This window comes from Eschrichtius robustus, chromosome 6, assembly GCF_028021215.1.
Source record: "Eschrichtius robustus isolate mEscRob2 chromosome 6, mEscRob2.pri, whole genome shotgun sequence".
Lineage (NCBI taxonomy): Eukaryota > Metazoa > Chordata > Mammalia > Artiodactyla > Eschrichtiidae > Eschrichtius > Eschrichtius robustus.
Window position 1 is genome coordinate 104,040,719 of NC_090829.1, and position 21,394 is coordinate 104,062,112.

Here is a 21,394-nt window from a genome sequence, read left to right on the forward strand (position 1 = left end):
ATTTGTGAATACAAAAAAAAAGTGGAGAAATAAAGCTGGTGTCAATAGTCACTGACCTCTGCAGTAAACAGAAGATAGTTCCTAACAAAAAACAACTTGGCAAATAAGAAATCTATTTTGCTAGAACTAGAAATAGTGCTGCTTAAGAAGTTAGAAGTTAAGTCTCAGAATAGCAATCAGTTCTTATAGAAAAGGGGGAAAATAATCCTCAAAGAATCTACACATTTGATAAGGAAAAAAACGATAAGAGGGCCAGAAGATGTGCATTTTTAGAGGTTCAAAGCACCAACATTACAGATAGAAGGTATTTCTAAACACTTTATGCACAAAACCATATATTCTGATTAATTTAACTACAAAATGCCAAGTAAAAGACATTTATTATAGAGAACAAACACCATCCGCACCATCTTAAATCATTACTGTAGATGTATTTCTAGGAAAAAAATACACCTGAAAAGTTCTGAGATGCTAAAGTATTAACTAAATAGGATTCCAACAGACCCAGGGAAAGTGACTCCATTTTATTTAAATGTTAACACGTAGAGAGCCTACATGTTAAATAAATATAATAATACATTGACATGTTATCGATTTAATGGTTCACAAAATGCACATCACCAATTTCAAGTAGTCCATGATTTTTTCAATTTGGCTACATACATTGGGCCCCAGGCTTTGCCCTTATCTGGAATCACCAATAGCCCACATTCCTGGCCAGTGGGAGCAAATGTGAAGTCTTGGGAGCAAGTCCTTGCCATTTCCTTAATGTCCACAGGCATGATGTTACTGTAGGAGTTTAAAACTTCACTGATCACATCTTGATTTTCTGCCTTGGAAAGTGTGCAAGTAGAATACACAAGTAGCCCTCCAGGACGTAAGGCCTTAATTGCAGACCTGCATGTAATCAGGAAAATGCAAAAGATTGGTTATGTACATTAAAAAGGAACTATGGGGGCTGAGGGCAAGAAAGCTTACATACTTGAAATTAACCCTATTCTGACTCTGACTGTAATAACTTTGGGTGTTTTCTAGCCTTACAACTACTTCTTTCTAATGTATCCCTGGATGACTGGGAAAATGATAAGCAGACCAATCAACATGGGAAGACAGAGAGTATGTTTGACTGGTTCATTGTTTTGTTCTTCTAAGGACCGGAGGATGGAGGCAGAGCATGGAATAATGGGTCTGTCTTTGAATATACTGAGTGGTACCAATGGGTAGGTGGGAAGGAGCATCTGAACTTCAGGAAAGGGGTTAGGGCTCAGTGATAGATGAAGTTATGCGAATGAACAGGATTTCCCAGGAAAAGAACAAGGAAAAAAAGTGGACTAAAGACAGAGAATGCCTATATGTGAAGAGAGCAGAACTCAGAAAAAATTTAGAAGGCTTCTCCAGATAAAAGTATAGCTTTAGGGAAAAGATGGGAAGATTTTTTGTCCCCCAAGGGGAAGACTTGAACATATTTGTAGATGCAGATCCAGGAGAACAGTCCCAGGACTTCAGGCTGCAAATGGAGGAGTTAGCTTCAGAAAAGATGGGATTCCAGCTCTGCATCTGAAACAACAAGGGAGCATGAACAGGGAACCGAGAAGCTCTAAGGTAAATGAAAGTTCACGATAGACAGCCTTGATAATAAGTGTGGAGGGGGAAGCAAGGTCATCTACTGAGAGAGAAAACTAGAAAAGTTTTAGTCCTGCTGCTGTGGTGATAACCCCAGAGCAATTACTAATCAAGAACTTCTTTTTTTTTTTTTTAAGAAATCATGTTCCAGAACCTCTACTGGATTTAAAAGTACAGTCAGCCCCGTCTCAACCTATATTTAAACAACTAGAGCACCTCCCAATAACTAAGGTTTATAATAAAGATCCACATCATCAAAGCAAGTTCAAATTGTCTTCTATGTTCGATTATTAAAGGATTGAAAAATTCTAACTCAAGACAAGCAAACTGATGACGATTTTTTTCTCCTCTTTCTGTAGACATCCTTAACTATAATGTGTAATAAAAAATGTACTACCTCAAAACAATAAAGTAAAAAGGATAGAGAGAACCATTAACTAACAGTGAATTTCAACACATTTCTGAAAGATGATATGCAGATAGACGAGTAATAGTGAATGAAGAGAGTAGAGACAGCACTACAGCCACACAGGGCATAATTTGACCTGCAGAACTACAGAGGGGCTTGGGACCTGGAAAAGCCAGATGAAACGTGACAGGAGTAAAAAGTGAAAACAAAGATATTAATTCAAAGCATAGATAAGAAACCACAGATTTCAGACTCCCATATATGGCAAGTCAGGCAGCCAGGTAAAAAGTTGGAAGGTTTTTTTTAACTGAAGTATAGCTGATTTACAATGTTGTGTTAATTTTTGCTGTAGAGCAAAGCAATTCAGTTATACAGTCTTTTCCATATTCTTTACCATTATGGTTTATCACAGGATATTAAATATTGTTCTTGTGCTATACAGTAGAACCTTGTTTATCCATTCTATGTATAATAGTTTGCATCTGCTACTCCCAAACTCCCAATCCATCCCTCCCTCACCTCACCTCCCCCTTGGCAACCACAAGTCCGTTCTCTATGTCTGTGAGTCTGTTTCTGTTTCATAGATAAGTTCATTTGTGTCATATTTTAGGTTCCACATGTAAGTGATATCAAATGGTATTTGTCTTTCTCTTTCTGACTTACTTCACTTGGTCTGATAATCTCCAGGTCCATCCATGTTGCTGAAAATGGATTATTTCATTCCTTTTTATGGCTGAGTAGTATTCCATTATATACATGTACCACATCTTCTTTATCCATTCATTTGTCGATGGATATTTAGGTTGTTTCCATGTCTTGGCTACTGTGAATAGTGCTATGAACATAGGGGTGCATGTATCTTTTTGAATTATAGTTTTCTCTGGATATATGCCCAGGAGTGGGATTGCTGGATCGTATGGCAACTCTACTTAATAGCTTTTTGAAGAACCTCCATACTGTTTTCCATAATGGTTGTACCAACTTACATTCCCACCAACAGTGTAGGAGGGTTCCCTTTTCTCCACACCCTCTCCAACATTTCTTATTTGTAGACTTTTTAATGATGGCCATTCTGACTGATGTGAGGTGCTACCTCGTTGCAGTTTTGATTTGCATTTCTCTAATAATTAGTGATGTTGAGCAACTTATCATGTTCCTGTTGGCCATCTGTATGTCTTCTTTGGAGAAAAGTCTATTTAGGTCTTCTGCCCATTTTTTGATTGGGTTGTTTGTTTTTTTGTTGTTGAGTTCTATGAACTGTTTGTATACTTTGGACATTAAGCCCTTGCATTGTTTGCAAATATTTTCTCCCATTCTGTAGGTTGTCTTTTAGTTTTGTTATGGTTTCCTTTGCTGTGCAAAAGCTTGTAAGTTTGATTAGATCCCATTTGTTTATTTTTGCTTTTATTTCTATTGCCTTTGCAGACTGACCTAAGAAAACATCGGTACGATTTATGTCAAAGAACATTTTGCCTATGTTCTCTTCTAGGAGTTTTATGGTATCATTCTTATGTTTAAGTCTTTAAGCCATTTTGAGTTTATTTTTGTTTAGGTGTGAGGGAGTGTTCTAACTTCATTGATTTACGTGCAGCTGTCCAACTTTCCCAACACCACTTGCTGAAGAGACTTTCTTCCAGTTGTATATTCTTGCCTCCTTTGTCAAAGATTAATTGACCATAGGTGTGTGGGTTTATTTCTGGGCTCCCTATTCTGTTCCCTTGATCCACATGTCTGTTTTTGTGCCAGTACCATGCTGTTTCGACTACTATCGCTTTATAGTATTGTCTGAAGTCTTGGAGGGTTATGCCTCCTGCTTTGTTTTTGTTCCTCAGGATAGCTTCAGCAATTCTGGGTCTTTTATGGTTCCATATAAATTTTTGGATTACTTGTTCTAGTTCTGTGAAAAATGTCATGGGTAATTTGATAGGGATTGGATTTAAACTGTAGATTGCTATGGGTAGTATGGCCAATTTAACAATATTAATTCTTACAATCCAAGAGCATGGGATATCTTTCCATTTCTTTGAATCATCTTTAATTTCCTTTACAGTTTTATAGTTCTCAGCATATAAGTGTTTTACCTCCTTGGTCAGGTTTATTCCTAAGTATTTTTTGGGGTGGGTTGTGATATTAAAAGGTATTGTTTTTTTACATTCCCTTTCTGATATTTCATTGTTACTATAAAAAAATACAACCGATTTATGTATGTTAATCTTGTATCCTGCTACCTTGCTGATTTATCAGTTCTAGGAGTTTCTGTGCAGAATCTTTAGGGTTTTCTATATAGAGTATCATGTTATCTGATATAATGACAATTTTACCTCTTCCCTAAAAGTCAGAAGCTTTTTAATCTAAGAAAGTTGAATAAACTATTTAGGGAGACCTAAGGCACCCTCCCCCAAACCAAAGACCTCTGCATTCAGCAAATCATAAAGTGACATCACCAGGCAAAAATTATCACCCTTAAAATAAACCTCCTAGTACTTTACTGTCCCATTATTAAATAAGAATGTACAATGAAGGATAATTAAGGGTGAGAAATGCTTACGCAATATGTGAGATCAAAAGTAAAAGAAACAAACAAAAAATGGCCTACGAAGAAACAGAAAATTCAGGGAACAAGAGACATAACAAGACCTTACAAATGCAGAAAGATCAGCAAAAATACAGGACCCACAAAACAATAAGAGAATGCCATGAAACAGGACCAAGAAGAGGGCTCTTCGAAACGAAATACATGTTTATCAAAATAATATTTTATAGAAGTGTTTGGAAGTTAAGGTTGAAAAATCTTCCAAAAAAGCAGAACAACAGATTGACTGAAAATGACACAGGGAAGATCAATCAAGCAGGTCCAAATTTCAGTTAACAGGAGTACTGGAAAGATAGTACAGAGAATTGGGGGAGGGGGACTTGAATTAGTGAAATAAGAATTCTCTAGAGATGAAAAGAAGTGTTCAGATTAAAATAGCTCATCAAAAGGCTAGAATATTCATTATTATATATTCAGCATCTATTATGGGCATTGTTCTAGATGTTGGGTATACCCTGAAATAGAACAACAATAAAAAAAAAAACCCTCACTTTCATGAAGCTTACATTCTAGCTGGGGGAGAAAGACTACAAAAATTACTAAGTCTGTCATGGACTGAATTGTCCCTTCAAAATTCATATGTTGAAGCCCTAACCCCCAATACCTCAGAATGTGACTGTATTTGGAGATAACATCTTTAAAGAGGTAACTGAGTTAAAATGAGGCCATTAGGGTGGGCCCTAATCCAATATGTCTGGTGTCCTTATAAGAAGAGGAAATTTGGACACAGAATTACAGAGGGAAGATCAAGTGAAGACACAGGGCGAAGACAGCTATCCAAGCAGACAGGCCTCAGAAGAAAACAACCCTGTGGACACCTTGATCTCAGACTTCTAGCTTTCAGAACTGTGAGAAATATCTGTTGTTTAAGCCATTCAGTCTGTGGTACTGTGTTATGGTAGCCCTAGCAAACTAATACAAAGTATTTACACATATATGCACATACATATATAAACACATACACACACATAATATATACACATACACACACATATATATGTATGCATGTGTGTATGTTTGCACGTGTGTTTTCCCCCACCAAGCAATTCTCCAATTCTCTGCAAACACTGACTGCATGTCCCACAATTTATTTCAATTCTAACACTATCCACCTAGTCCCACAAGACTGCCCTTCGAATGCCAACTGCAAGTCCAAGTCTTCGGCACTTCTGACACACTGGTTATAAAATGGGGTTCCCACAAACCCCTCCTTGGGTTAAATAATTTTCTAGAATGGCTCTCTTACTTACTATGTTACTGATTTATTATTACAAGATACAATGCAGGAACAGCCAGATGGAAGAGATGCACAGGGCAAAGTATGCCCTCTCCAGGCACACCACCCTCCCAACACCTCCTCTCCACCCTGAAAGCCCCGCAAATCTCTTCAGTGATGGTTTTTTAGAGGCTTCATTAAATAGGTGTAATTGATTAAATCATCGGCCACTGGTGATTGAACTCCATCTCCAGCCCCTCTCCCATCCCTAAAGAGGGGGAGGGGTGGAGCTGAAAGTTCCAACCCTTTAATTATACAGTCAGTTCCCCTGGCAACCAGTTTCCCATCCTTAGGGGCTACCCCAAAGTCACCTTATTAACATAAACTCAGGTATGGTTGAAAGGGCTTGTTATGAATAATAAAAGTTGTTCCTTTCACCCTTACCAAAGCCAGATATTATAACAAAAGACGTTCCTATCACTCTTATCACTTAGGAAATTACAAGGGTTTTAGGAGCTCTGGCCTGGAACCAGGAACAAAGATGAAATATATGTTCACAATATCACAGTTTGCTTATTTTTTAATTTAGTGATAGGTTCTATAAAGAAAATTAAATCAAGGTAAGAGGATTAGGAGTGCCTGGGTGGTAACAGGGATTGCAGTTTTAAGTAGGATAATTAGAATAGGATGACACTTCAAGAAGTGACATCTGAACAAAGACCTGAGAAGAGAAGGTAAGGAAGTGGGCCATGTATATATTTGAGGGAAGAGCATTCTGCACAAAAGGAGTAGCCAGTGCAAAGACCCTCAGACATGTTTGAGGAAGGAGGAGGCCAGTGTCGCTGTAGCACAGGCAAGTGGTGGTAGGATAAGATGAGATCAGGGAGCTAAGAGGAGAGGGTGCAGAGGGTCTGACACAACACTGTCAAAACTCCAACCTTATAGTGAATGAAAAACATCCACATTTAGATGCATTATTGTTAAAATTTTAGAACTTCGAGAACAAAGGAAAAATGCTAAATGCCTCCAGAGAGAAGAACTGGTTGCCTCTAAGGGTCCAGGAATCAGACTGGCATCTGTGGAGTAGTGTACTCCAAATCCTGGGAAAAAGGCAATTTAAAGTGGATGCTATTTACTGCCACACTGTCAAATAAATATATAGGAGGGAGACAGAAACTTTCAGATATCTGATGACTCAGAAATTTTACCTCTAGCAGAATGAGGAGGTAAATCAAGAAAGAAGAGAAATGTGACACAGAAAACAATGAACGCTACAGAGGAGAACAATGAAGGGAGTGAAGCCCCAGAATGATAACTGCATGGGAGCCCTTAGAGGGTAACTACTCCAGATTAGAAGGAGAGGGAGACTCCAGGGAGAAGTGAGAAGGGAGAGAAGAGATGAAATGACTGAAAACTGAGAAAACCTTGAAGATTTGATACATGCACCTGGGGTGGGTGTGTAGGGGGAAGAAGAAGAGAGAGAGAGTCTGTTCCATCTAATCTGATTTTAAGAAAATTTTCCTCTCAGCGCCATTCTGATCACAACACTGAACCAATAGAGAAGGAAATTTAATTCTAATGTATTAGTCCATTCTGCAGTGAACAATAAAACAACATATATTGATTATTGGTCCTCAATGTTCAGAATCATTCCATAAACTTATCTTAGTAATGTTTCAGAACAGATTATAAAATCTCAGAAAGAATACTGTCAACCTTCACAACATAAACATGAAGGTGAAGGTATAAGACACTGTGAAGTAGAGGGGAGAAACGTAAGATGGGGCGGGGATGTAAATATTGTTATATTACAAAAAGAGAAACCAAGAGCTATTGCTCTAATTATTTCAAAAAAGAAAAAAAGAATAAAGCTTGAAGTGTGTTTAGAGAGACTTTCTACCACTAACAGAACAAGAAATGTAGATCTAAGTGTGAAGCACTAAGTTTCCAAGCTGACTGAGGGAGAAACTGTAACAGGGTGAGAACACAGAGTGTAGAGTGCTGTGAAGAGGTAAGGGAGGTATAAGTGAGATAAGCCCAAGCAAAAAGTCAGAGCAGGCACACATCGGAGATATGGCAAGTTTGGTTCCAGATCACAATAAAGCAAATAAAGTAAATCACAATAAAGCAAGTCACAAATTTTTTGGTTTCCCAGTGCATAAAAAAGTTATGTTTACACTATACTGTAGTCTATTAAGTGTGCAATAACATTGTCTAAAAAAATGTACATACCTTAATTAAAAAACACTTTATTGGGGGCTTCCCTGGTGGCGCAGTGGTTGAGAATCTGCCTGCCAATGCAGGGGACACGGGTTCGAGCCCTGGTCTGGGAAGATCCCACATGCCACGGAGCAACTAGACCCATGAGCCACAACTACTGAGCCTGCGCGTCTGGAGCCTGTGCTCCGCAATAAGAGAGGCCGCGACAGTGAGAGGCTCGCGCACCGTGATGAAGAGTGGTCCCCACTCGTCGCAACTAGAGAAAGCCCTCACACAGAAAACGAAGACCCAACACAGCCAAAAATAATAATAAATAAATAAATAAATAAATAAATAAAAAAGCACTGGGCTAAAGCATTGCCTTCCAGGGAACACTTTCTCTAAAAAACAAAAAACAAAAAAACCAAAAAAACAACAAAAAAAAAACACTTTATTGCTGAGAAATGCTAACCATCTGAGCCTTCAGCAAGTTGTAATATTTTTGCAACAGTAACATCAAAGATCATTGATCACAGATCACCGTAACAAATACAATAATAATGAAAAGTTTTAAATATTGTTAAAATTACCTAAAAGTGACACAGAGACACAAAGTGAACAAAGGGTGTTGGAAAAATGGTGCCAGCAGACTTGCTGGACACATGGTTGTCACAAACCTTCAATTTGTAAAAACATAGTATCTGAGAAACACAATAAAACAAGGTGTGCCTGTAGTCAATGTCTAAAGTTGACAAATGAAGTAATAAAGGATAAACATATTATTTAGGGGTTTAGGAGTGACCTGAAGAATAAATAAAGTATGAATAATTTTAAGTGCTTGCCTCTGAGGAGTCAAGCTAGGGGAAGATGGGGGAGTGGTATGGGTAAATTACTTTTAAGTAAAAGCTCATTTATATTTTTAATTTTTTACCCATGTCATGTATTTCTACGATAATACAAATTAAAGGGTAGCTATGACAGTAGTATAAATATTAGAAATTTTCCCATAGAGGTCAGTTGTTTATTTGTTCTTTTAATTTTGACTATTAAGGGATTAACTCTCTGGAAAACTCATTCCCTGAGGTCCAGATAACTAAAATTGTATGGTATCCAGTATTTCTGGTCTTCTCATATATCCACTTACTGATAAAAAAAAAAATTGGGAGGTGACTACCAACTTACAGTAGCTTACCACTGTAAGCCTACTTAACCTTCAGTGTTTGCTGTTAATTTCTTTTTTTAATTTAAAAAAATTTTTTTTTATTTTTAAATATTAATTTTTATTGGAGTATATTTGCTTTACAATGTTGTGTTAGTTTCTAATACACAGCAAAATGAATTAGCTATACATATATATATATATACACACACACACACATATATATATGTATATGTATATATATATATATATATATATATATATATATATATATATATATATATATATACACACACACACACACATATCCCCTCTTTTTTGGATTTCCTTCCCAGTTAGGTCACCACAGAGCATGAGTAGAGATCCCTGGACTATACAGTATGTTCTCATTAGTTATCTATTTTTTACATAGTATCAACAGTGTATATGTGTCAATTCCAATCTCTCAGTTCCTCCCACCCTCCCCCTTCCACCCTTGGTATCCATACATTTGTTCTCTATGTCTGTGTTTCTATTTCTGCTTTGCAAATAAGATCATCTATACCATTTTTCTAGATTCCACATATATGCGTTAATCTACGGTATTTGTTTTTCTCTGTCTGCCTTCACTCTGTATGGCAGTCTCTAGGTCCATCCACGTCTCTACAAATGACTCAGTTTCGTTCCTTTTTATGGCTGAGTAATATTCCATTGTATATATGTACCACATCTTCTTTATCCATTCCTCTGCTGGTGGACATTTAGGTTGCTTCCATATCCTGGCTATTGTAAATAGTGCTGCTATGAACATTGGGGGGCGTGTGTCTTTTTGAATTATGGTTTTCTCTGGATATATGCCCAGTAGGGGGATTGCTGGGTCATATGATAGTTCTTTTTTTTTAATCAGTCAACAATTTTATACACATCACTTTATACATGTCAATCCCAATCGCCCAATTCAGCACACCACCATCCCCACCCCACCGCAGTTTTCCCCCCTTGCTGTCCATACGTTTCTTCTCTACATCTGTGTCTCAACTTCTGCCCTGCAACCCGGTTCATCTGTACAATTTTTCTAGGTTCCACATACATGCATTAATATACGATATTTGTTTTTCTCTTTCTGACTTACTTCACTCTGTATGACAGTCTCTAGATCCATCCACGTCTCAAAAAATGACTCAATTTCGTTCCTTTTTATGGCTGAGTAATATTCCATTGTATATATGTACCACATCTTCTTTAGCCATTTGTCTGTTGATGGGCATTTAGGTTGCTTCCATGACCTGGCTATTGTAAGTCGTGCTGCAATGAACATTTGGGTGCATGTGTCTTTTTGAATTATGGTTTTCTCTGGGTATATGCCCAGTAGTGGGATTGCTGGGTCATATGGTAATTCTGTTTTTAGTTGTTTAAGAAACCTCCATATTGTTCTCCATAGTGGCTGTATCAATTTATATTCCCACCAACAGTGCAAGAGGGTTCCCTTTTCTCCACACCCTCTCCAGCATTTGTTGTTTGTAGATTTTCTGATGATGCCCATTCTAACTGGTGTGAGGTGATACCTCATTGTAGTTTTGATTTGCATTTCTCTAATAATTAGTGATGTTGAGCATCTTTTCTTGTGCTTCGTGGCTGTCTGTATGTCTTCTTTGGAGAAATGTCTACTTAGGCCTTCTGCCCATGTTTGGATTGGGGTGTTTGTTTCTTTAATATTGAGCTGAATGAGCTGTCTATATATTTTGGAGATTAATACTTTGTCCGCTGATTCGTTTGCAAATATTTTCTCCCATTCTGAGGGTTGTCTTTTCGTCTTGTTTATGGTTTCCCTTGCTGTGCAAACGCTTTGAAGTTTCATTAGGTCCCATTTGTTTATTTTTGTTTTTATTTCCATTACTCTAGGGGGTGGATCAAAAAAGATCTTGCTGTGATTTATGTCAAAGTGTTCTTCCTATGTTTTCCTCTAAGAGTTTTACAGTGTCCAGTCTTATATTTAGGTCTCTAATCCATTTTGAGTTTATTTTTGTGTATGGTGTTAGGAAGTGTTCTAATTTCATTCTTTTACATGTAGCTGTCCAGTTTTCCCAGCACCACTTATTGAAGAGACTGTCTTTTCTCCATTGTATATCTTTGCCTCCTTTGTCATAGATTAGTTGACCATAGGTGCGTGGGTTTATCTCTGGGCTTTCTATCTTGTTCCATTGATCTATGTTTCTGTTTTTGTGCCAGTACCATATTGTCTTGATTACTGTAGCTTTGTAGTATAGTCTGAAGTTAGGGAGTCTGATTCCTCCAGCTCCGTTTTTTTCCCTCAAGACTGCTTTGGCTATTCGGGGTCTTTTGTGTCTCCATACAAATTTTAAGATGATTTGTTCTAGCTCCGTAAAAAATGCCATTGGTAATTTGATAGGGATTGCATTGAATCTGTAGATTGCTTTGGGTAGTATACTCATTTTCACAATGTTGATTCTTCCAATCCAAGAACATGGTATATCTCTCCATCTGTTGGTATCATCTTTAATTTCTTTCATCAGTGTCTTATAGTTTTCTGCATACAGGTCTTTTGTCTGCCTAGGTAGGTTTATTCCTAGGTATTTTATTCTTTTTGTTGCAATGGTAAATGGGAGTGTTTCCATAATTTCTCTTTCAGATTTTTCATCATTAGTGTATAGGAATGCAAGAGATTTCTGTGCATTAATTTTGTATCCTGTAACTTTACCATATTCATTAATTAGCTCTAGCAGTTTTCTGGTGGCAGTTTTAGGATTCTCTATGTATAGTATCATGTCATCCGCAAACAGTGAAAGTTTTACTTCTTCTTTTCCAATTTGTATTCCTTTTATTTCTTTTTCTTCTCTGATTGCCATGGCTAGGACTTCCAGAACTATGTTGAATAATAGTGGTGAGAGTGGACATCCTTGTCTCGTTCCTGATCTTAGACGAAATGCTTTCAGTTTTTCACAGTTGAGAATGATGTTTGCTGTGGGTTTGTCATGTATGGCCTTTATTATGTTGAGGTAGGTTCCCTCTATGCCCACTTTCTGGAGAGTTTTTATCATAAATGGGTGTTGAATTTTGTCAAAAGCTTTTTCTGCATCTATTGAGATGATCATATGGCTTTTATTCTTCAATTTGTTAATATGGTGTGTCACATTGATTGATTTGCGTATATTGAAGAATCCTTGCATCCCTGGGATAAATCCCACTTGATCGTGGTGTATGATCCTTTTAATGTGTTGTTGGATTCTGTTTCCTAGTATTTTGTTGAGGATTTTTGCATCTATATTCATCAGTGATATTGGTCTGTAATTTTCTTTTTTTGTAGTGTCTTTGTCTGGTTTTGGTATCAGGGTGACGGTGGCCTCATAGAATGAGTTTGGGAGTGTTCCTTCCTCTGCAAGTTTTTGGAAGAGTTTGAGAAGGACAGGTATTAGCTCGTCTCTAAATGTTTGATAGAATTCACCTGTGAAGCCATCTGGTCCTGGACTTCTGTTTGTTGGAAGATTTTTAATCACAGTTTCAATTTCATTACTTGTGATTTGTCTGTTCATATTTTCTGTTTCTTCCTGGTTCAGTCTTGGAAGGTTATACCTTTCTGAGAATTTGTCCATTTCTTCCAGGTTGTCCATTTTATTGGCATAGAGCTGCTTGTAGTAGTCTCTTAGGATGCTTTGTATTTCTGCAGTGTCTGTTGTAACTTCTCCTTTATCATTTCTGATTTTATTGATTTGAGTCCTCTCCCTCTTTTTCTTGATGAGTCTGGCTAATGGCTTATCAATTTTGTTTATCTTCTCAAAGAACCAGCTTTTAGTTTTATTGATCTTTGCTATTGTTTTCTTTGTTTCTATTTCATTTATTTCTGCTCTGATCTTTATGATTTCTTTCCTTCTGCTAACTTTGGGTTTTGTTTGTTCTTCTTTCTCTAGTTCCTTTAGGTGTAAGGTTAGATTGTTTACTTGAGATTTTTGTTTCTTTAGGTAGGCTTGTATAGCGATAAACTTCCCTCTTAGAACTGCTTTTGCTGCATCCCATAGGTTCTGGGTCGTCGTGCTTTCATTGTCATTTGTCTCTAGGTATTTTTTGATTTCCTCTTTGATTTCTTCAGTGATCTCTTGGTTATTTAGTAACGTATTGTTTGGCCTCCATGTGTTTGTCTTTTTTACGTTTTTTTCCCTGTAATTCATTTCTAATCTCATCGCGTTGTGGTCAGAAAAGATGCTTGATATGATTTCAATTTTCTTAAATGTACTGAGGCTTGATTTGTGACCCAAGATGTGATCTATCCTGGAGAATGTTCCATGCACACTTGAGAAGAACGTGTAATCTGCTGTTTTTGGATGGAATGTCCTACAAATATCAATTAAATCTATCTGGTCTATTGTGTCATTTCAAGCTTCTGTTTCCTTATTTATTTTCATTTTGGATGATCTGTCCATTGGTGTAAGTGAGGTGTTAAAGTCCCCCACTATTACTGTGTTACTGTCAATTTCCTCTTTTATAGCTGTTAGCAGTTCCCTTATGTATTGAGGTGCTCCTATGTTGGGTGCATATATATTTATAATTGTTATATCTTCTTCTTGGATTGATCCCTTGATCATTATGTAGTGTCCTTCCTTGTCTCTTGTAACATTCTTTATTTTAAAGTCTATTTTATCTGATATGAGTATAGCTACTCCAGCTTTCTTTTGATTTCCATTTGCATGGAATATCTTTTTCCATCCCCTCACTTTCAGTCTGTATGTGTCCCTAGGTCTAAAGTGGGTCTCTTGTAGACAGCATATGTATGGGTCTTGTTTTTGTATCTATTCAGCAAGCCTGTGTCTTTTGGTTGCAGCATTTAACCCATTCACGTTTAAGATAATTATCAATATGTATGTTCCTATGACCATTTTCTTAATTGTTTTGCGTTTGCTTTTGTAGGTCCTTTTCTTCTCTTGTGTTTCCCACTTAGAGAAGTTCCTTTAGCATTTGTTGTAGAGCTGGTTTGGTGGTGCTGAATTCTCTTAGCTTTTGCTTGTCTGTAAAGCTTTTGATTTCTCCATCAAATCTAAATGAGATCCTTGCCGGGTAGAGTAATCTTGGTTGTAGGTTCTTCCCTTTCATCCCTTTAAGTATATCATGCCACTCCCTTCTGGCTTGTAGAGTTTCTGCTGAGAAATCAGCTGTTAACCTTATGGGAGTTCCCTTGTATGTTATTTGTCATTTTTCCCCTGCTGCTTTCAATAATTTTTCTTTGTCTTTAATTTTTGCCACTTTGATTACTATGTGTCTCGGCGTGTTTCTCCTTGGGTTTATCCTGTATGGGACTCTCTGCGCTTCCTGGACTTGGGTGGCTATTTCCTTTCCCATGTTAGGGAAGTTTTCGACTATAATCTCTTCAAATATTTTCTCTGGTCCTTTCTCTCTCTCTTCTCCTTCTGGGACCCCTATAATGCGAATGTTGTTGTGTTTAATGTTGTCCCAGAGGTCTCTTAGGCTGTCTTCATTTCTTTTCATTCTTTTTTCTTTAGTCTGTTCTGCAGCAGTGAATTCCACCATTCTGTCTTCCAGGTCACTTATCCGTTCTTCTGCCTCAGTTATTCTGCTATTGATTCCTTCTAGTGTAGTTTTCATTTCAGTTATTGTATTGTTCATCTCTGTTTGTTTGTTCTTTAATTCTTCTAGGTCTTTGTTAATCATTTCTTGCATCTTCTCAATCTTTGCCTCCATTCTTATTCCGAGGTCCTGGATCATCTTCACTATCATTACTCTGAATTCTTTTTCTGGAAGGTTGCCTATCTCCAGTTCATTTAGTTGTTTTTCTGGGGTTTTTTCTTGTTCCTTCATCTGGTATATAGCCCTCTGCCTTTTCATCTTGTCTATCTTTCTGTAAATGTGGTTTTTGTTCCACAGGCTGCAGGATTGTAGGTTTTCTTGCTTCTGCTGTCTGCCCTCTGGTGGTTGAGGTTATCTAAGAGGCCTGATGGGAGGCTCTGGTGGTGGGTAGAGCTGACTGTTGCTGTGGCGGTCAGAGCTCCGTAAATCTTTAATCCACTTGACTGTTGATGGGTGGGGCTGGGTTCCCTCCCTGTTGGTTGTTTTGCCTGAGGCAACCCAACACTGGAGCCTACCTGGGCTCTTTGGTGGGGCTAATGGCAGACTCTGAGAGGGCTCATGCCAAGGAGTACTTCCCAGAACCTCCACTGCCAGTGTCCTTGTCCCCACGGTGAAACAGAGCCAGCCCCCGCCTCAGCAGGAGACCCTCCAACACTAGCAGGTAGGTCTGGTTCAGTCTCCCCCAGGGTCACTGCTCCTTCCCCCGGGTCCCGATGCGCACACTATTCCGTGTGGGCCCTCCAAGAGTGGGGTCTCTGTTTCCCCCAGTCCTGTCGAAGTCCTGCAATCAATTCCCACTAGGCTTCAAAGTCTGATTCTCTAGGAATTCCTCTTCCCGTTGCCGGACCCCCAGGTTGGGAAGCCTGACGTGGGGCTCAGAACCTTCACTCCAGTGGGTGGACTTCTGTGGTATAAGTGTTCGCCAGTCTGTGAGTCACCCACCCAGCAGTTATGGGATTTGATTTTACTCTGATTGCGCCCCTCCTACTGTCTCACTGTGGCTTCTCCTCTGTCCTTGGACGTGGGGTGTCCTCCTTGGTGAAGTCCAGTGTCTTCCTGTCGATGATTGTCCAGCAGCCAGTTGTGATTCTGGTGTTCTCGCAAGAGGGAGTGAGAGCACATCCTTCTACGCTGCCATCTTGGTTAATCTCCCTGCTGTTAATTTCTAAAAAAAGTTTTTTAATCTGTCTTCTTACTTGTCACTGTCTCCTAAATATTCTCCTCAGAAACTTTTTAAAAAGACTCAGATCTAGACACCAGAGATGTGAACTGTTAATGGGATAACAGCCTATGGGAGGAAGAATGATGCCCCACAAAGATGTCCATATCCTAATCCCCAGAACCTTTAAACATGTCACATTACATGGCAAAAGGTTATTTGCAGATGTGATGAAATTAAGGTTCTTAAAATGGGAAGATTACACTGGAGTATCTGAGTGGGCCCAATGTAATTACAAAGATCCTTATAATAGAAAAGGGAAGCAGGAGAGTCAGAGTAAGAGAGGTGATGACTGAAGCTAAGGCTGGAGTACAGGAATGCTAGCCAAAGGCCGCAAGCCAAGGAATGTGGGCTGTGTCTAGAGCTGGAAAAGGTAAGGAAATCATTCTCCCTGTCTTAGTCTGTTTGGTTGCTATAACAAAAATGCCATAGACTAGGTGGTTTAAACAATAAACATTTATTTCTCATAGTTCAGGAAGCTGGGAAGTCCAAGATTAAGGCACCAGCAGGTTCAGCATCTGCTGAGGATACCTGCCCCCTGGTTCATAGATGGCCGCTGTGTCCTCACATGGCAGAAGGAGCTTGGGAGCACTCTGAGGGCTCTGTTATAAGGGCACTAATCCCATCATGAGTGCTCCACCCTCATAACCTAGTCACCTCCCAAAGGCCTAACACAATCATCTTTGGGATTAGGATTTCAACATATGAATTTTCGGTCTATAGCACTCCCCTAGAACCTCCAGAAGAAATCGCAGCTCTGCAAACACCTTGATTTTGAACCTATGACCTCCAGAAGTGTAAGATAATAAATCTGTATTATTTTAAGCCACTAAATTTATGGTAATTTGCTATTAATAGCAGCAATAGGAAACTAACACACACCTGGTGATGGCTTTCCAATTTTTTTTTACAGTGACATACTGAGGCATCGGTAGATTTTGCTAAAATTGTGTAAGTTACAACTACACTCATTTTGGATCATTTTCTACCGACTATAGCAATGAGTATAAGATTTTCTTTAAAAAAAGTCAGATTATTGTGCAAGGGATATATACAGTTTGAATGAAGGTATCTTTAAATTCCCATTAAAAGGATTTATTTTGATCCTAGTTCCACAGTTAGCAAAACCAATGCCTAATCAAGTAAGTATGATTCTTTCTCATTACAGTTGTACAAAAGTACACAGAAGCCTCATCATTTACAAACAGTATGTTCCTGGCTTGATGCAAATTTAAATTAATTTCTATAATGTTGCCAACGTTGGCTGATTCTTCTGCTCTGTTTTCATTCCAACACTCATAATTTATCTTTCTAAAATTAGGTTGGTATAACTTAACTGGTCACATTAATTTCTTAACAAGGAAACTGTGTGTGGCAACACAAAGGTTTTTTACAAATTGGGTTAATCTCAACGTCCTAGGGCAAAATGTTAAGAGATTCCTATCAAAGGGTTGTTGCTGTTTTGCTGCTAATGATTGCTGTTTAAATACCATTTTTGCCCTTTTGCTTGTAGTAGTTATAGATTTCAAAAATACCACAATTTTGTATTCAAAGATCAAGGAAAACAGGTAATACGGAAAAAAAAACCCTCACTCCCAGAGTTCACATAGCCAAGACTTTTCTATACTGAGAATTATTTTATTCCATAGTGTCTAGGATAAATCATTTGCTTCCATAACCAGCTACATATATTTTGAAATAGCCCATAAGAACCAAGTAATTATTATATTAATTAATTAATTTGGATAGGTTTCATCCAAGTTATGAAAAGAAGCATTTTTAAAAGGTTTTTTAAAAATTGTCCTTTTTTTAAGGACAGTAGACAGTAGGGTGTGAGAAAGGTTGTGTTGCTTCAGGAGAGAAATTATGACAACCAGAACAGAAGAAAGATACTGTTTAGTAGGTCTTAACAAGCCAAGTAAGAAATTTTAAACTCTGGAGGGGGAAAAACATGTAAAAGTTAGACTTGAATAATACTAATAAACTGGCAAAGCTGTGGTAATGACCATATAAAAACATAAGTCAGGATTAGAGAAGGGAAACAAAAAGTGTTGGATCTGGGATCTGGTAGAAGGCAAAAGGTTGCTCTATGCTTGTGTATATTTCTGTGCCATGTAGTTTTTTTTAAGAGGAGGTAAAACTAAACAACTAACTAAGCAACATCCATTTTGGCATAATGGTATCCTCTGCTAACCTTTTCCAAATGAGCTGTGTACCTTGGCTTCTCAAGGACTACATGTTTCACAGCTTAACAAGATCCTGAATAATGGGATATTTTTCACTTGTGCTATAACACTAACTATATTGCATGAAATTACAAGTTGAATTAAGATGGGCATTCTTTACTACTGAATTATAACTGATGGCAGAGAGATGGTCAGCAGCGATTTCTAATCATACTTATCAGGAGAAGGCAGAAAAAGATGTTATGACTAACTACAGTAGATGCAGAAAAGTATTATTTTGATCAGATTAGGTGGAAGGCTAACCTAATACTTAAAACTGAAATGGGAACTAGTAGACATTATTTTGGGTTTTATATATTATTCAACACACAATGTCCAGCTATAATGCAGAGCTGGGGGAAGTACTTCTAAAGGAAGCAGAGTTGCCACATAATACAATCCCCCTAACATTTCCCCGAAACACACATATTCCCCTCAGAAGCCTCCCACCTAAGAGCTGATCAGGCTTAACCCTACTTGAAGTATGAAATAAGATTCTATCTCACAATAGCACTGCAGGAAATAAAGCTGATCTTGATTAACAGTATAGGATAAAATAAGAGTGGGAAATGCTTTTACCACAGCACCCCTAACAGGAAAAGAATGATGGCCTTCTTGCCACAGAATGTACACCAGATACCCTGTTGCTTTACGGCAGATACTAGCTGTACAAATTTTTCCAAATCTTTGTCTTTCAGTGTATTATGGAATAGGCTGAAATGCATTTTGCACTTAAACCACCTAGTTAATGAAGCAGCTCAAAACAAAACATATTCTAAAAAGAAACCATTAAACAGAATATAACGTTAAATTAAATTTTCCCCATTTACAAATAGAACACCTTAATTGATTTTTGGCGGTTCACAGAGTAGACCTGAATGGCGCTTCAGATGTACTATCTCTTACACGCCACTGTGAAATCCAAAAAGCTCTGCAAACTACAGCTTTTTTCTTAAGTTTGTGCCAGATTCATCTGGCCTCAACATTTGACCTAAATTGATGTAAGGCTATTTACGGTCAAGACTGAGCCCACGTGGTAAAACTACTCGAACGTTTTGCTGAAAACATATTAAAGTTTGATTACAAGGTGCTGTCTCAGATCCTACTGAGGGAAGTGGGTGATGTGATATAACAAATACATACTATATCACCTTAAAAAAAAAGCAGAATTCTGAGCAGAATCCATCAGTATTTTCTTATTCTAATATAAAGTAAGAAAAACAGCTGGATTGTTTTGTGTTCTTTCAACACACTAAGGGTTGTTCCCCATTACCCCCTCCCAAAAGTGTTTTGATTTGTATGTTTGTATTTTTTAAAGAACACTTTACACAATCAATAATGAAGCCTTTTTTTTTTTTTTCCAGAAGTTCATTGTGTCATTTTTTTCAGTGCTTTTCATTGAATTTCTCTATCCTTGAAAGATCTTAGAGAAAAACAGAGAATCAAGCCCCAAGAGCCATTTATAATACTGGCTTAGAAACAAGGTGAGAACATGTTGCTTTCCCAGCAAAAAAAGGGAAACCACCTTTACATTTCCAGACTAGTTCACACAGTCTTCCAACTACCAACAAATAAAGTATAATGACCAAGGAAAAAAAAGAAAAACAATTACCTGATTTTAACACCTTGAAGAAAAAAAAGTATTGCCTTAATGAAAAGAGAAGTTCAGTGACCTTTAAAAACTAAAAACAAACAAACAAAAACCCTCGAAAACATCTTGGAACCCTGACAGTCATCAAAGTTCCAAAGGGAGGGTATTTCAAACTTAACCAAAATTGAAAACATGATGCAGGGTGTCCTCTTTTCCTCCGGCAAATCTGAGTCTTAGAGAATGTTATTTTTACAAATAGCTACTAAAGCAACCCTAATATATTTTTAAAAGATAAATTCCATTTTCTGGTCTATTCTTCTGGTCTTCGATTAGAAATTTGGCATTCTGTTGGAAGGCTCATTGTTAATTAGATCACTAAATTTAAGTGTTTTTTGCATTAAAAAAAAAACTGAGCCCAAACTGCAGAAGAAAACAATCAGCACAGCAATACTGCCATCTTTTGACCAAAGCAAGAAAAGTGATTTTCTCCCCTTACATGAATTCCTTACGACTTAACCATTAAGGGACAAGCATCGTCTTTTTATGTCTTCCGGTGACATGTTTGAAGTTACAGGCACAGCCTCTCCCACAACTTCTGGTGCAGAAGTAAAAACAATCACAGATGTCTGTATTCTTGCAAAATTCAGATTACAGGTAAACACTACTGTGATTAATATACTTATTCCTCATCTTTCTTCATGTCCCTTCTGTGTCACCATCAAAGCATCAAGGCAACATCTACCATCCTTTCAGATGTAAATATGGGGAAGTAATCAACTGAAATAGACTTAAAAATCCCTTCACTGACACAATATTAGCAAGCTTGTACCTTTCATCTTAGAAACGCTAGCATTAAACATTTTTTTAAACCAAGTAAGAATATAGTAATTTTTAAAACTTAAAATGAGTATAGGAGCATCAATCCTGCAGTTGGTCCCTTGTAGCCATTTAATATTCAAGTGATGTTTCAGAAATTCTCTAAAAGGCTACTTTATAAGGTTACTTGCAACTTACATAAAAAAGTTATCTAACTAATAATGTGAAAAATATATGAAAACTACTTGTGGTCTTTGTATCTTACTGCCCGAATGACAAAAACTAAATCCAAAACTGAAAAAGGCGACATGCTTCCAGAGGACATTGCGCACACATATTCCTCCATGAGGAAATTGTTACTCTTTCTTCAGGATAGACTATTCCTGAATTAATGGGAATGTGGATTTGGTCCAAAAATCAAATGAGATGCTGATTCCTATGTTAACCAAGTGAGGAACAAGTCATCAGCCTAATTAATAACGTTACCTTATGTTTATTTGTGCTTAACTTAAAGAGCACTTCACAGATGGAGTCTTAATAAAACCTTATGAGGTATACAAGATAAATAGTCTGACCCAATTTATCAAATGGAGGGTCACAAAGACTCAGTGACTTGCCTGAAGTTACACAGCTAATTAATGCACCTTCATCTAATACCAGGAAAAGGACTGCAAGCTTTACCACTGCTGTACACCCTGAAGCAAATTATTATGATTGCTAAAATAAGTATGGAATCTGGGGCAGTAAGAAAGAGGATGCTACATGCATAC

General features: G+C 37.6%; 1 protein-coding gene across 3 annotated transcripts in view; it reads right to left on the reverse strand.

Annotated features, from left to right (window-relative positions):
* Positions 1-509: 509 nt before the first annotated feature.
* Positions 510-21,394, reverse strand: part of NSUN3 (NOP2/Sun RNA methyltransferase 3) — a 53,045-nt gene continuing 32,160 nt past the window's right edge. For all 3 annotated transcript variants that reach the window (XM_068545598.1, XM_068545601.1, XM_068545599.1), the window contains one exon: positions 510-897. In XM_068545598.1, coding sequence (XP_068401699.1) covers positions 627-897 — 271 coding nt within the window. In that variant the 3' untranslated portion in view covers positions 510-626. The remainder of the gene's footprint in view (positions 898-21,394) is intronic.